Genomic DNA, 14,673 nt, shown 5'->3' on the forward strand with positions numbered 1-14,673 from the left:
TACAGTACTCCCCTCAGGAAAGCACCACCCCCCTCCACCTCCCGCGTTCCTGATGCCACCACCTTTCCCGATCTTTCTTATCCACAACCATCCCACTATACGTATTCCACCTCCCGAAACACCCTTCCCTCCTCCCCTTCCCATGCCCACCAGCCCCAGAACCCTCGAAATCACTCTCCCCATCCCTGTCTCCCCCTTTCCTTCTCCCCTTCCTTCCCTCCTTCTCACCACCACCAGCACCATCAAAATAACCAATCATCTCGCCTCCATCATCACGGATCATATCCTCCACCGTCACCAACCCGCCACTCTCATCGGTCCCGCCGGTGAGGACGTCAGGGAAGAGGACATAGCTTATCCTGCTCTCCACACAACCCAGAAAAGCGCCGACCCCATGCTTCTCCACCACCGTGCCCTGCTCGTCCACCACATTGACAAAATACCTCGGAACCCTCTGCGCCGCCTCCAACCGCGCCTGCGCGGCGAGCCTCGCCTGGAGGAGATTGCTGTTGTCGCGCGGGATCAGCGCGTCGGGCGGCGGAAAGAGCGGGCTCGCGGGCGGTGTGCTGATGCTGTTGCCGGCGCCATTGCCGTGGCTGCTGCCGGGTCGCAAACCGCTACTGCTTCCGGGCCGGAAACCGCTGCTGCTGCCGGGACGAAAGGTATGCTTGAAACTGCCGCCCGTGCGAGTGGACGAGAAGCTGGAGCTGTTTCTTATGTGGCCCCAAGGAACTCCGTTTGCGAAGGGCGTCTGGACGTTGCGGTAGCGGTCGGCGGGCTGGTCGACACGCTCGCGTGGCGCGCAGAGCGTCTGGAAGAGACCTTCTGGATCGTTGGGCGTGCAGAGGCGTCGAAGCGAGGGGAAGCCGCCTGCGACGATGCTACGGGCGAGTACTGCGTCTGCGTGGGTCGTGGTGTTGGGTAAGTAGGGAATGTCCCAGTGGAGATTGCGGAGGGAAGCAGAGGCCAGGTATGGGAAAAGCATGATGAATTCGTCTGCAGGCATCTCGGGGGCGTACGTCTGCACGATATTGAAGGTCGAGAGGGCGGTAAGGTAGGAGAAAATGCGGGCGATTGCCGGAAGAGATCCGACGTTCATGTGGATAAGAGTGAGTGTTACGAGAGAGGCGCTGGTTGGTCGTGTTGCTAGGGATGAGAGACCGGTGGTGGTTATGCCTGTGCAGTGACTCAGTGATAATTTTCTGAGCGTGGGCAGGGAGAGGAGGTGAGTGTCGTTGAAGGTAGTATGCGGCACGTGGGAGAGGTGGAGGTGTTGTAGTGACGGCAAAGACCGAATGGTACATTCCAGCAGGTTGGGTGGACTCAGTGCTGCCCCTGGCTGGCAGTGAACGACAAGGGTCGTCAGTTGCCTCCAGTTCGAATGAAACCCCAGGAACAACTGCGACTCCTGCGGCTGCAGGCCGACCGGATTCCAGCGGTCGTTGTGTGAGGGCCTCCTTTCTTGGCGCTGGGACGGCGAGGGCTCCAAAATCCAATCCATTTCCTTCAACTTGGACCGCGTCGACAGAGCATGAAACAACCGCTGGAACGAGTGGTCATAAGTTGGGTAAAATCCAACCAGCCGTTCGAGGTTTGGACACGCCATCACGACCGAAGCAACCAGGTCGTTGTACGCAACGACTCCGACAGACAAAGGTCGTGCTGGTGGCTTGAGCGACCGCACAATAACTGCAATCTGCGGGTTCCCCCTTAACGTCCGACGCAGTAATACCAGCCTCGAACCATAAGCCGTCTTTGTCCGCTTCTTCATCCCCGGGCCCTCATGCCCGACTAGCTGGATATGTCGATACAGAGCCTCGCGGGCGTACTTGAGAAACTTGCGGGCACTCATGGCAACCGAGCAGCAGTCCCGCATCCAACAAGTAGCACAGCTGCCGCTTCCCGGCTGCAGATGCAGCTTGCTGAGTTCCTTCAGAATCATCTCCAAAACCTCGCCCGGAAGCGCAGCGAACAGCTCTCCAGGCTGCGCTTTCCGGCGCTGCTTGATCGGCGCGGGTCTCTGCCACAGATGATGTTGGCCGGCGGTGCCATTCTGCAAACCCCAAGCCACAGGCGACGAGGCCGGGCGCTGGTTTTTGCCCGGGCTGTTGGGCCACGAGTCGATACTCGTCTGGCTGCTGGTGGCCGACACGCTGCGTATCCGGCCGTCAAAACTGTCGCGGCCGGACATGACACTGCTGGTGGCCGAACTGGCGCTGCTATTCGACAGGCGCCGGGGTTTGTTGTATCCTCCTGCGCGCTCCGGTCCTGGCAACGGGCCATCTGGGAGCGCCGTTGGCCTGTGAATCATGGGCGCGTGCGCCATGTCGTGATCTCTGGGTGCCCGTTGTGAGCTTATAACCTCTTGTATCCTTGCGCTCGCCCGCTGCGTTCTGAGCATAGATTCTTGTCCTTCGGCTGGGTACATGGCGAGCGGACCGTCTGAGCGGGTCCGTGGCGGCCGGAGGGAGGGCGGCGCAGCAGTCGGCTTCGCTCCTGAGGATGGAACACTAGAAGACGAATTTCGAGGTCGCGTTGACGGCGGGTTCAACAGCGCATCATCGTCAGGGCTGATCGTATACCATCGGAGGACCGCAGATGCAGAGAACGTGTGGCGGTGGTGGACTTTGTTGAGAAACGTCGGCGGAGGACTGTTCAAGCGGTATCAGACCATCGGATTAGCGCCGAGTCTCCTTTTTCCGAGAGGTATTCAGGAGGTCAGAAGGAAAAGACTAAAAAGAGAGAAAGGGGGGCCAAGATCTTGTACGGAGTACCGATGAGACCATGCTGTGGGCGGAGTCCGCTTCTTAAAATGACATGCAGATCTCAGCCGCATCTCACAGCGGCAGGCAGTCACAAGTGAGTTCGGGCTGCTTCCTATGGTGTGTCTGAGCGGAGCTTGACTCAGAAGTGAGGTGAGGTGCTGCCTGCAGCCTCGAGAGGCTCTTGGTGCCGTGTCAATGCGTTTTCTGCATGCACTGCAACTCAAAAGGAGAAACGTCTGGCGCGCGAGGCGGGATCGCGAGGCAGCGTGACGCCAAGGCGCTTGCTTGAAGGTTCGGGTTGGCCAGGTGGGCTAACCGCTTTGGACGAGCTGGTGTGGGAGTGGACGGGGGATAGCGCCACGAAGAGAATGGTGGAGATTGGGTACGCACTCGCGTGGTCTCCCACGCGGATGCTGACTGGTGTGAGCAGGCAAGTGTTCTCTCTTGCTTTAGAGGAAAGTTCGAGCTGCTGATCCACGGCAGCCAGATCCAGTTTCACAAGCATGGCGTTGTGAGCTTGTGTTCCGCCGGACTGATGCTTGGGGTTCTCGTCGGGGAAAAGGGGGCTCCCCGATCTGGAGATTTTCCAGAACCCAGAAGCAGCAATGACAGGGGCACAACAAGGATCAGGGGTGATCCCCCAGTTTAATTCCCAACGCTCCTCCACCAATGTCTCCCGCCGGGGAAGGAAATCGGCGCGCCGGGGTGGCAGGAATCGACGGGATAATTGGACATCGAAGAAAGGAAAAGGCCTGCTCACCGAGACTGCGATTTGCTTTTATTCTTCGCATCGCCGGGACCTGCGGGAGCGGCGGCCACCTTCTCAACATCCGTCTTGTCTTCTGGTGCTCGAGGTTTGGCGGCCGAGGAGCCAGGCGCCTTCTTCCGAAGACGATTGACCTCTGGGGCATCGGCAGCCGAAAGCGAATTCCTCCTTCCGGTCACGAGCTCTCTCAGAGACGACAAGGAAGTTTCACTATTCCGTCTTTTCCGCCCACTCCATGGCCATGACGACTTTTGCGGCGGGGTATCTGTCGAGCTGCTCGACTTGCTAGCCATGGCTTCAGGTGCTTCCAACGCTCGCCTAGTTTGGTGGAGGGATGCCACGATGCGGTCGACCCCAGGTTATCGGGCCGGAAATAGAGAGGTCTCAGCCGCGCATCCTTCGATCGTCAAGTTTGGCGGTTTGTCGATTTGAGTTGCCGGATGAATGTGGGTGGACAAAATTCGCAAATGGACTGATCATCCATACGGCGGGCCAAACCTGGTTTTAATTCTTCGGCCAACCCCACAGCCTGCCTCCTCCGTCTCTGTTCTATGTCGACTTGCGTCGGCCAGCATCAGCGTCCGCCAGAACAATGCTGCGAGAACGGGATGCTGTGGGTTACACGCTCATGCTCAGCTGGCAATCCGTTGCGCCTCTCGAAGCCGGGCACGCTGATTGGTATACAACGTCGAAGTGTCGATGCGCAGCGGCATGAAGGTGTCGGATGCTCACCCAGCTCTCTCATAACTGAATAGCAGTCGTCCAAGGCGATATCGGCCGTGAAAGTCAGGAAGAAGGCCAGGCGAAGAGCGGTGGGGGTGGGCGGTGGGCGGTGGGAGGTTAAAAATTGCTACTACCTACACAGTACGATCGCGAAGTATGGGGTACAAGCTTCGTCGTCTGCTCGGCGGCCTGGGGAACGGGCTGCATCGTGTCAGTCTGCGGCAGGCTGACCAGACGGTTCGCAGAAAGTATTGTCCAAAACTCCACACAGAGTCAGCTCAGGGCAGCGGGTGATTCTGACGATCAGTTCAGGAAGGAACTGCGGGGGTCGGAAATGGCGGGGCTCCGTGCACAAGCTGAAAGCCCAGCAGGCTCGATGGCACGTTGTGCCGCTCAAGTATACTGCACTTGTTTTCCAGCGATTCGGTGACAATGTTGCGAGTCTGTCAAACCCTTTCTTGGGAGCTCCATGTCCAAGACATTTGGCCTCAGAAAACGGCTTCGAGGCCTCGTATCCAGCAAGCTGGAGGAGCGCTAATGCACGCTGGCACGCTGCCTGCAGAACCAGTGGCGAATTTGCACAGTTATCCCCCAACACTGAGCTCAAATGTGGAAGGAGCATAGTATGGATCGGAGAAAAAGGGCAGTAGAGGATTGGAAAGACATTCAGGTGTGCTTAATGCTAAACTCAAGGTGAATAACTACTGCATCGTATTCCGACATTAATGCAGGGGCTAGTTTGACAAACGATCACTTTCTGCCTTGTGCCCTCTGGAGATGCGCATTTAACTGATCGCAGAACAACCCCAACCCTCAACAGCAAGACCTTGAACCCTTCATCTCCAATTGAACTTGACATCTTCTAAGTTCAATCCCACTCAATTTCCAAACCCTTAGCAAGCCAAGACGCTCACAACCCCAAGTCCAAGGATCTCACATCCGCAAAGTCCTGACCTCCATAGCCTCTAAGCTTCCCAGACTACAGGTAGTCTTCATACTAGTGCTGGATCTTCCACTTGGAAAACGTTCTAGTACGAGTTCTCTAGGCCAGGTGACAACACTAAATAGATACCGGCCGAGTGTGACCAAGGCAGGTACCAAAAAGACATGTTTGCAAGCCACCTTGCAGCGCGCTGGGGCGCTTCCTTGAAACTATCCCTCCGTATAGTACTTGACAGACTTCTGTTCAGCTCTCAACCTGAAGCACTGAAGACTATCAAATCAAATGGTCAGCTTAGCGGTGCATAACCAGACATCATATACCCCTTATAATCCACTAGTCGCCAACAAGTGTCATCACTCCAATTTAACTTTCATCCGCCTCAGCAAACCGTACACGCGCTCTCTTCTTCGGAGCAGCAACACCACCGTCGCCAACACCACCTTCATCAGGGACTGGCGTACCCACGGCGGACCGGACTGGAGTACCCGACCAAGAATGAGGAGAAGTCCTCTTCCGGGCGCTCTCCGGAACAACCACCCTGATCTCACCGCCATCCACCTTCGGTTTCTTCCTCACAGGCGACTCATTCACGCCCACCAGGTCCTGATCCGGATGCGCCAGCTCCCTCCCGAACCCGCGCCCAAAGAGAAACAGCGGCGTCTCCAGTAGCGCCATCTGCCCCGGCCCACCATCATCCCCATCCCCATGGCCATCGGGCATCGGTAAGATCCGCGCATTGAGAATCCACTCATAGATGGACTTGTCGTCCAATATCGACCGGCACTTCCACTGCTCGGCCTGCGTCATCTCTGCGCGGCGCCGCACAATGACCTCCTCGACGGACCCGCGCAGCACGAGCGTCTCAACCGAAACGGGTTTCTTCTGGCTGATGCGGCGGGCGCGGCCGATGGCCTGCGCCTCGACCTGCGGGTTGAGGACCGGGTTGATGACTGTCCGACATAATCAGTCATTTCTTGCCTGTTAACGTGACTGGGGAGTATTCCGGAAATAAAAACATGCTGCTTTGGGGACAATCCGACTTCCGTGACGACCGACATCTGGAAAGGGGGGGAATGAACGCGAATTCGACTTACAGTAGATCCGCGAGGCCGACTGCATGTCCAACCCGAAGGCGGCTTGTGTGATGTCCATGAGGAGGACCCTGTAGCGAGGGGTCGGTACATTTGTTGGTTAGCGTATCGAGTGGTTTCTTGCAGGGAAAGCGGGGAGCAGTATGCTTACCGGAACTTGGGGTTGTGGTTGAAGGTCGCGACGTACTGCGCTCTTCGCTCTGGGGTCAGGCCTTTGGCGTAGATGAGGTGCTGGATCTGAAGCTGCGTCTGCTGTTAGCATAGCTGCATGCGGAAGGAAGAGAAGCACCCACTATTTCAAGAACGCCGGCAAGGTAGTATGCCACATTATCGTTCTCGTAGAAGATGATGATCTGCTCCGACTCTTGATACTTCACAATCTGGTCGACCAAGTAGGAGAGCTTTGCGGAGGCTGTCGAGATGAGCTGGGCCTGGGCGAGGGGTGCGGCGATACCATGGTCTTCCCCAACCGCAGGCATATCATCCGTCTTCAGTGAGCCTTTGCCCATGATGGCAGAGCGCCGTCTGCTGGGACTGCTGTTATCCTGGCCCAACTGGGTGTTTCCAGCAAGGGGCTTCGGCTGGTTCTTTTCCTCGGCTTCCGGGTCTTGGTCCTCAATCTCTTTTGACCGTTCTTCGCGGCCGCGCTCCGCAAACCGACCGCTCTCAAATGTCATCTGCAGCGAAACGGGAGCATCGACCATGGGGTGAAGGAATTTCTGCAGCGCAGAGATCATGCGCGAGTCTGTGCACATTGGGTCACCGTCCTTCAGATCGAGGGACCATTCGCGGCCCGCGTTCCAGGGGAAGTTTCTGACGTAGAGAGGGACTTCGCGGAACAAGTTGGCACATCGCTTAATGTCGTTTTTTGCAGCGAGTCGGCCGAATTCCACTGCATCTCGCAACAGAGCCTCGTCTGCGGGACTTATTGGCACTCTGCCTTCTTTCGAGAAATCCTCAGCAGTTTCGATGGCTTTGAGGATCTGCGGGGGCGAGAAGAACGAACCGCCGAAAAAACTGGCTTGTCGGAGGTTGGATACAAGTTCAAGAAGCGCTTTTCTCTGTCGGGGATGGAAAAAGTAATCCTGGTCTGCCCGCTGCGACTGGACGGCGTTGAAGATAATCATCATGGAGAAAAGATTGAGGACAAGGCGATCCTGAAAGGAACCGTCAAGGTAGACAATCTTCTCGTCGACGGTCGGCAAGAGATCTCCGACCTCGGATAGACGGTGCCGAATGATCAGAGACTCGAGCGTTTTCTTGAGACAATCTTCCCGGCCGGTGCTGCGGGACGAGTGCTGGGGCTGCATCACATAGACGTTCCAGTCCGCCGGAGAATCTCCAGCTTCAGTCCACTGGTTAGCCCATGGTCGCATCTGCAGGTACAACATCGCAATCGAGCCGATACGTTTCAAATCCTCCTTCTCAAGATCAGCCGAAGTTTTCGCCTGGCGCTTGTTGGGTTGACGTTGCCCGCTGTTGAGGTGTGGACTTGGAGTGTCATCAACTCCATAGAGGCCCTTGGACGGAGTCCCAGTGACTATCCACCTCGCGGAGATATGAAGATGGTCAATGATGTGATGCATGTTGCTCTTTCTACTAGCCGTAGCATGGCCTAGCTTGTGCCCTTCATCAACAATGCAGCGCTTGAAGTGGATCTGTGCTAGAGAGTTCCGGAGGACCTGGGCGCCATTCCGGTCGACAGCCAAGTCCTCCCACATCTTGTCAAAGCGCGTGGACGAGAACAAGATGATGTCGTAGTCCGCAAGTTCCGTGGCTGGCGGTAAATCCTGTTTCTTGTCAACGGCGAAGACCCTCAGACCGACGGTGTGCTTGGCGATCTCCTGCTTCCATTGTTGTACGAGGTTTGGAGGCACGATGACAAGAGAACAATGGCTGAGAAAGATATGTGTCGGCGCGGGCGAAACAGTTGACTGCCGGCCTGGCGTTTCCCGACGACGTGGCGGAGGGGGCACGCTGTAAACGCCAGGGTTGCGATGGATGGCAGCGACACACAGAGGGTACTCTATGCTACCAGGTTCAAGAGCGCCAAACACCGACCTCCAAGGCACCGAGTTGCGAGTGATGCACGCTGCAGCCATATCCGCAAGGCTTCCAATTCGACGGCGAATTGCTGGCTCATTTGTCCGTAAATGATCCGGGCCAGCGGAAGGGATATGTCTGGTGGCCAGAATGAGGGCTAAACATATGAGCGTCTTGCCAGCGCCCATCTCTTCAGCAAGAATTCCGCCGCAAGGCGCGTCGTAGTATCTCGGTTCTCGGAGGCAGGTGCCGGTAACTGCATCGTAATACCACGGCCTCCCAAGTGGATCTGCTACTTTCACAAGACGCGGATCCAAAACTTGCTGCCCTTGGGTCTCCCGGTGGAGCATCAATGCGGCGGACCGGCGCTGATAAATGTACAATTTGGTGATAAGGCCGGGTATGTCGCTGCTCATTAGCCTGTAGGCTGCATCGCGAGCATCGAAGTCGTGGATGTCGTCGGGATTTGGGTCTGGCGAGGGAATGGTGTTGAACATCTGAAGCAGGGATTGGCCCTCGGTATCTGGTGAGTCGGCTGTTGTCTCCGGGCTGTGAAAAAGGCACGGCCTCGGAGACCGATCACTTCTCGGGCGACCTTGCCAGGTATCTCTCGAGAAGTCCAGCTGCCCGAGGAGAGCCAGTCTCGTCTTTCGCAAAGAGGCATCCGAACGGGAAATGGTGCGGTTGTCGACGTCATCAGGGAGGAGGTAGACTCGAACGATGGGATATCCAAAATTATCGAGACTCACACTGAGACTCATGTGGACCCAGCCCTTGCGCAAAAGGTCTGCATATGATGCGAGGCATCCGGAGGAATAGATGAGGAAATCTTGGACCTCTTGCTCCAAAAAGCCAGACTGGAAGGCGGCTTTGACGGGATTCGTCAGTGGGCCATGGTCAGTCTGGCTGTTGATCCTTCTATCCTGCGCAGACACATGCTCGAATGGGCCGAAGTGAAGCCACTGCCCTGGCTCTACCGATGCCCAGATTCCGTCAGTATGTCGGCTTTCCGACTCGATGACCAGGCATCCAGCCGCGACGTAGCGACTAAGCTTCGCCGCGAGCATTGTTCCCGGTTACGGAGTCAGGAATGACTCGAAGGGCTTATTCGTTGCAGCACTCGAGACTCGGCCATTATCGAGGCGATAGATCTGTAAGTCGCGATATCGCGAGAGTCGAGAGCCTCAACCGAGTGTTGCCTGGAGTGTGAAGCAAGCCACTGCCAAGCGATAAACTGTCAGATGAGGCTGAAAGAAGTCCGGGGTGCATGTGGCTCAGGTTGAATGGTGGAGACTGTCTGGGGGGTAACTTCCAATCTCTCGTTGCAGCTTCTCTCACTGCAACTGATCCCCCGTCTTCACAGGAAAATATAACCGACCTTAGCCGACCTCAAAAAGCCACCAACTGCTTGAACCCGCAAGTCGATGGGAGGAGTCTTGGACTTCGAGCAATGACCACAAAACAAATCAACTTTAACAAGCCAACCTTATCAAATCCTCTTCCTTGAACAATGGCACGCCTCCGAAGTACCAGACGAATTGACTTTCCAGGTTGACCGTTCTCAAGTTCAAGGAATTTGATAACGACTTGGACACAAAGCCGATATCACAAGTACATACAGGATCTCCGCCCCCCCATCCCCCCCTCCTCCGGCCCCCGGCTTACTGGCACCCTGCGGTGAGTCTCAGCGCCCGCACAACACTCACAACTGGGACGGCTATCCCGACTTTTTCCCCGTTCCACTGACAGACGCGCCCGACGCGCCCCGTGTTTACACAACTCGTTCTCTCGTCGTACCAGTGATCGGCTCCGCACCAAACAAGCCAAACAATCGTCACTTGTAAGGGGTCAATGACAAGCTCCCAGAGGATGGCCGCCCTGACTGGGAAATCTCTTCAACAGGGATTGGATCCCGTCATCGACCGTCTAGATGCTGTCGTCCGCATTACTGGCGCGCTGCGCTAAACACATCCTCGGTGCTGTGGCGTGCTCGGCTGATCTCTACACAAATACACACAGCGCGGCTTCCGCCAGCCACTCTCAGCTAGACAGCAAGCGGACGAGAGGAGCAGCAGGCTAGCGGGGCTTCTTTTCTCAGCATTCTCCGTCCCATCTTGAAGTCCACTCAAGTCAGAGCGTGAATTCCTAGGTCGGGGAACGGGGAGGCGGTTCAACCAGCGACATCTCAGACCATGAACGGGTGATGGGGCGAATTCTCAACACCCACGTTTTCTCGGAAATCTCTCAAGAAGTGCGCCTGCACCCACTCTGAGAGGACATCGAGGCCGTGATTCCATCCCGAGGCACCCCCCGAACCCGCATGGAGTTGTGATTTTCTTTCCCATCAAAGCCCAGGACGGCCCCGCATTCCGACATGCCAAGCGTCGCCAAGACCCGGACCACAACACGGGTCCGTGATGTTCGACTGCATCTTTCCGGATCCAGACAGGAGTGCTTGTCTCAGTGATCGACCGACTGCTCAGGCGCTGGGGTCAGTGCTCTCGTCTTGGCTATGCATTCTCCCCTTTCTGCTACTGCTACCGTTTTGTCAAGCGGGGCGGAAACGGGTTTCCTTTACACTCTCCTCTCGATGGTCACGGGCAGAGTCCCTGCGCATTGAGTGCTTTGACAGGGGCGTGGCCGACGAGTGTGCCTCGCTTCATCTCAATAACCAAAGGGACCAAAGATCCGCCAGTAATGGAATCGCAAATCACCCCTTCACAAGCTGTGTGGGGGAAGGACGTGCTTTTTGGACCTCAGCACTGCGGGTTGCCCGCCCGACGGCTGCAGACGACATTGGTTACCGTCACCGGAAGCAGAGGCTGTATGCCCGCTTGTGCAGATGCCTGCTACCAGTCTGACTTATCAAGATCGAACTTAGGTCCTCGGCTCAGAAACACGGCCCGGATACAAGAGCCAGTGCCTCTTCGCTAATCTCTCTCCACCAGCCTAGCACAGTCTGGGCCATGCTTGTGCTCGAGCCTTGTTTCCAGGATCCCATTTCCCTGCCGGTACAAGTATAATTCCAAATGCCCAACCCCGTCAAGCCCTCGGATCGCGCATCAGCCTCAGGGTCCAACTCGGCCGATACCCGTCCATGCTAGCCTCCCGTCGTGGCAGCGGGTGGATCTGCGGGGAGCGCTGCCTATCGACCCTCCACCATGCCATTTGCCGCCTTTCTGTTTATCACAGTCGGCGCATTATTGCCATCTTTGGAACCAAACGTGGTTGTTTTCCGCTTGTTCTTTGCCGTGGAAAGGTTAACGCTTTGATCGTGCGGGTCCCCCGGTTTTTCTTGTCAAGACACAGAAAGAGAAGAGAGATCCCAATCACGCCGAGATGAGATCACTGCGGAATCAGGGCACCACAACTTCCTCACCTGCAGCTACCCGCTAACGGCTTGCTGAATACCCTGTCGTCAGGCTAAGAGGGTGCCGCATATGGCGCCTTGCTGTTGGCCCTGGGACCGTGGATGGCTCGTTCCACATCAGGTCGCCGAGGAGGGAAACAAAGCCCGGCTTCCCTTGCTCCCAGCACCTCTTGGAACACCACAACTCGTGCAGGGCGGAACGATTCTCGGTTTTCCCTGGGGAATTGCCATATTCCCGCAACCCTCCTCCCAGGTGCATGACTTGGTTGGAGATTCGCCAGACACTGCAAAACGCCGACCCCTCTTCTCCGTTTCGATATGATGTGCAGATGTTTTTTATGCACCACATCATAAAACGAATCGACGAAAGCACGGCCTCCCGACCTCGAAGCTGCCTGTTATACCGTCCGTTTCTTTACCTGCGCCGCGGCTTGTCGCGCTGGCTAGAGATACCCCCTCAGTTGGAACTGAATGGAGTAAGATCCTGCAAGCCGGCCACGAGTCCCAGGGTGCCGCGCAGGCTACACACTATCTCTAAGAAGCCGATCCTGTCTTCAAGTGGGGAAGGGAAGGCGCAAGCAGCAAGACGTGAGGAGAACGTGGTCAGTCGGCCAGGCTATAGCTTAGCGCTGTTATGCTACCTCTCCGGTCGCACCCTTGGGCGCCCGTCCAGGCGAGTCAGCTGCTGCCATAGCCAACGGCCTGCCGCGGGGCTTGGATAGTGCTTCCAACTCACCATGGTGCCATCATCGACGGGGCTAATCCTATCGTTTGCCCCCCCCCCGGGGCCCTCGTCGGGATGGATCTGGTCGGCTGAGGGCGAGAAGCGAGAGTCCTTTCCACAATTCCATCCTCCTCCTGCATCCGCTCGAGCCGCCTCCCCAGCGGCCGCCGCTGAGCCACGCCAACCGCAAGTCTGGTTACTCCCTCACGACTTGGCGAGTCCACCTGTGCCTTTTGTGGCACAGATTACGCCAGTGATTGCGCCGTCTCGGTGGTCTGTGACTGGCCTGACGTCCGAGCTGCTGACCACATTAGAGACCAGGCACAATTTACAGCGATATTGGACTCACCTAGTCGGACAAGGTCTGACGAACTAGGCACGGTTGCGGCAGCCACACTGTCCACGGACTTGAGCCTCCGAGGGTGTCAGCAAGGTCAAAGTCCGCCTCACTCCCGCCAATCATTCCCCGTCCATGGCCCGAGAAACCTGATCATGGGGACACTCGAGTGGGTGATTAACCTCCTGGCTCCTCCAAATACTGCCCTCTCCCTCTCCTCGTGTTAGCTCAAGACATGCAATAATGGGCTCGGCCTGGAGACCCTCGCCTGCGAAGAGAAGGACGTGCACATGGGCTGCTGTGTGGGCCATGGTTGGCACACCTATTGGACTCCAAGTGGTCTACCTCCAGAGGGACCCGCAGCCATGTCAACTGGTGGAGCAGTGACTCTCATCGCTGGGGGGGTACAGTCGAAGCATGCCCTTGCAGTGTGCTCCCACATCGCCGCCGGCGCAAGGGCTGATGAGACACATGCCGAATCAGGGCAAGAAGTCCACAATCCGCTTGCAGCTATACATGCCATGCCCTGTGACGGCCTAGGCAACCTGCGCATAACATGTCCACACCCACGGATATACGTCGGTATCACACGGAATGGACCTTTCCAGTCACTTTCGCTGGCATTCCATGCAGCACTTGGCCAGGCCTCTAATGCACGTCGACGTCTCCGGAAATGGAGGGACAGGATTGACGCAAGTATCAACGTAGGCATTAGGGGGTTGAGTAAAGGAACAAAACAGGGCAAGAACAGTCGTGCAGAACTCTTCTAATTCCACTCCCTATAGGACCTGGACATGATCATGTCATCTACACTTACGGCCTTGACAACGAGAGAGTAGCATTACATGGTGCATCGACGTGGGTATAATGCCTGTCTTTCGTCCATGGCTCAAGGACCTACACCCACTAAACAGCGCCCGGATCCCAAGTAGAGTCCTTGTCCAATTACGCGACCTCACTTCTGATGTACCATCAAGGACAGTTGACCCACAGCACACCGACAAGGTTGGCACAGCAGCTCAGGCCCCGTTCCCGTCCCAACCCCCGTCTCCTTTGAACCAAAATCAACCAGACAGGCAGCCAGACGAATACAGAGGAACTGTAGCCCTCCCCCTTCTGCATATCAAGGTAGGTCCGAACAACGTGTCTCGGCACTGCCCGCGCCGCCTTCCCGCCTCCTCTTTGCCGAGTTCCCGGTCCAACTCATTCCGCGCCCGTGCTCGTGTCCCGATCTTCAGCAAGTCATCATCCTGCTTTTTTCGCCGTTCCATTCCGTCCTGTCCCCGTGTACAGACGTAACTCAGACAAGGCAAAGAAGCTGAGAGGGAGACACCTCGGATAGTCATACACTAAGAGAAAAGCGACGACAGAATATCATCGTTGTGGCTCCCATCATATACCGAAGCTTTCCTAAGAGGTATATTACCGCTCAATACATGACGACTGGCTGTCTTTAGCATATTAATAAGCTGGACTGAGTAGAACTGAGTTGGACTGATATGAACTTGTGCTTGCCAAAGAGAACGCCGTCCTATGTTTCAAGATTTGTATGGGAGAAAACAAGCGGGAACACATGAACTCGTAGCTGGTCATTACAAAGGTGCAGTTTTTGTTTGTTCTTGACCGTTAACCCCTGATACCCGTTTATTCGATTCCTTGCCCCAGAGTGGCAGGTAGAGACTGAAATGGCGGACGATGATCCGCATTGTAACGAGTTGAAGATCAGGAGAAGAGGTAGTCGTGAAATGTGGCGTGAGGAAGACCCTGGTGGTCTGCCTTCTCTGTCCGTCTGTTGGGTACACACAGGGTAATTCACTCAATTCCGTCCCAAGTCCGGTTGGAACTGTTGTCGGTTTGGTAGGTTGATTGGCCGTTTGGGTGGCAAATCTCCGTCCGTCCCTCCCCTCCCCA

The 14,673-nt window shown here is 56.3% G+C and overlaps 5 protein-coding genes across 5 annotated transcripts; 2 read left to right on the forward strand and 3 right to left on the reverse strand.

The window, feature by feature from the left end:
• Positions 1 to 13: 13 nt before the first annotated feature.
• On the reverse strand, positions 14 to 2,428 carry N657DRAFT_565643 (uncharacterized protein; the record flags this gene model as incomplete). Its single annotated transcript, XM_062788374.1, has 1 exon — positions 14 to 2,428. The coding sequence occupies one exon, from the start codon at positions 2,426 to 2,428 to the stop codon at positions 14 to 16; it is 2,415 nt and encodes an 804-aa protein (XP_062650817.1).
• A 557-nt stretch (positions 2,429 to 2,985) lies between these two features.
• On the reverse strand, positions 2,986 to 3,824 carry N657DRAFT_630949 (uncharacterized protein; the record flags this gene model as incomplete). Its single annotated transcript, XM_062791019.1, has 2 exons — positions 2,986 to 3,340; positions 3,526 to 3,824. The coding sequence occupies 2 exons, from the start codon at positions 3,822 to 3,824 to the stop codon at positions 2,986 to 2,988; spliced, it is 654 nt and encodes a 217-aa protein (XP_062650818.1).
• A 1,736-nt stretch (positions 3,825 to 5,560) lies between these two features.
• N657DRAFT_630950 (helicase-like protein) lies at positions 5,561 to 9,398 on the reverse strand (the record flags this gene model as incomplete). Its single annotated transcript, XM_062791020.1, has 4 exons — positions 5,561 to 6,147; positions 6,292 to 6,359; positions 6,440 to 6,531; positions 6,582 to 9,398. 4 exons carry the CDS (start codon positions 9,396 to 9,398, stop codon positions 5,561 to 5,563), a joined length of 3,564 nt encoding a protein of 1,187 aa, XP_062650819.1.
• Positions 9,399 to 11,816: 2,418 nt separating this feature from the next.
• On the forward strand, positions 11,817 to 12,738 carry N657DRAFT_188067 (uncharacterized protein). Its single transcript, XM_062786146.1, has one exon. It carries the CDS (start codon positions 11,959 to 11,961, stop codon positions 12,421 to 12,423), a length of 465 nt encoding a protein of 154 aa, XP_062650820.1. The 5' UTR covers positions 11,817 to 11,958; the 3' UTR covers positions 12,424 to 12,738.
• Positions 12,739 to 13,679, forward strand: N657DRAFT_188068 (uncharacterized protein). Its single transcript, XM_062786147.1, has one exon. The coding sequence runs from the start codon at positions 13,053 to 13,055 to the stop codon at positions 13,530 to 13,532; it is 480 nt and encodes a 159-aa protein (XP_062650821.1). The 5' UTR covers positions 12,739 to 13,052; the 3' UTR covers positions 13,533 to 13,679.
• Positions 13,680 to 14,673: the final 994 nt, after the last annotated feature.

Source organism: Parathielavia appendiculata (genome assembly GCF_033297405.1).
Source record: "Parathielavia appendiculata strain CBS 731.68 unplaced genomic scaffold N657scaffold_2, whole genome shotgun sequence".
In the NCBI taxonomy this organism is placed as follows: Eukaryota; Fungi; Ascomycota; class Sordariomycetes; order Sordariales; family Chaetomiaceae; genus Parathielavia; species Parathielavia appendiculata.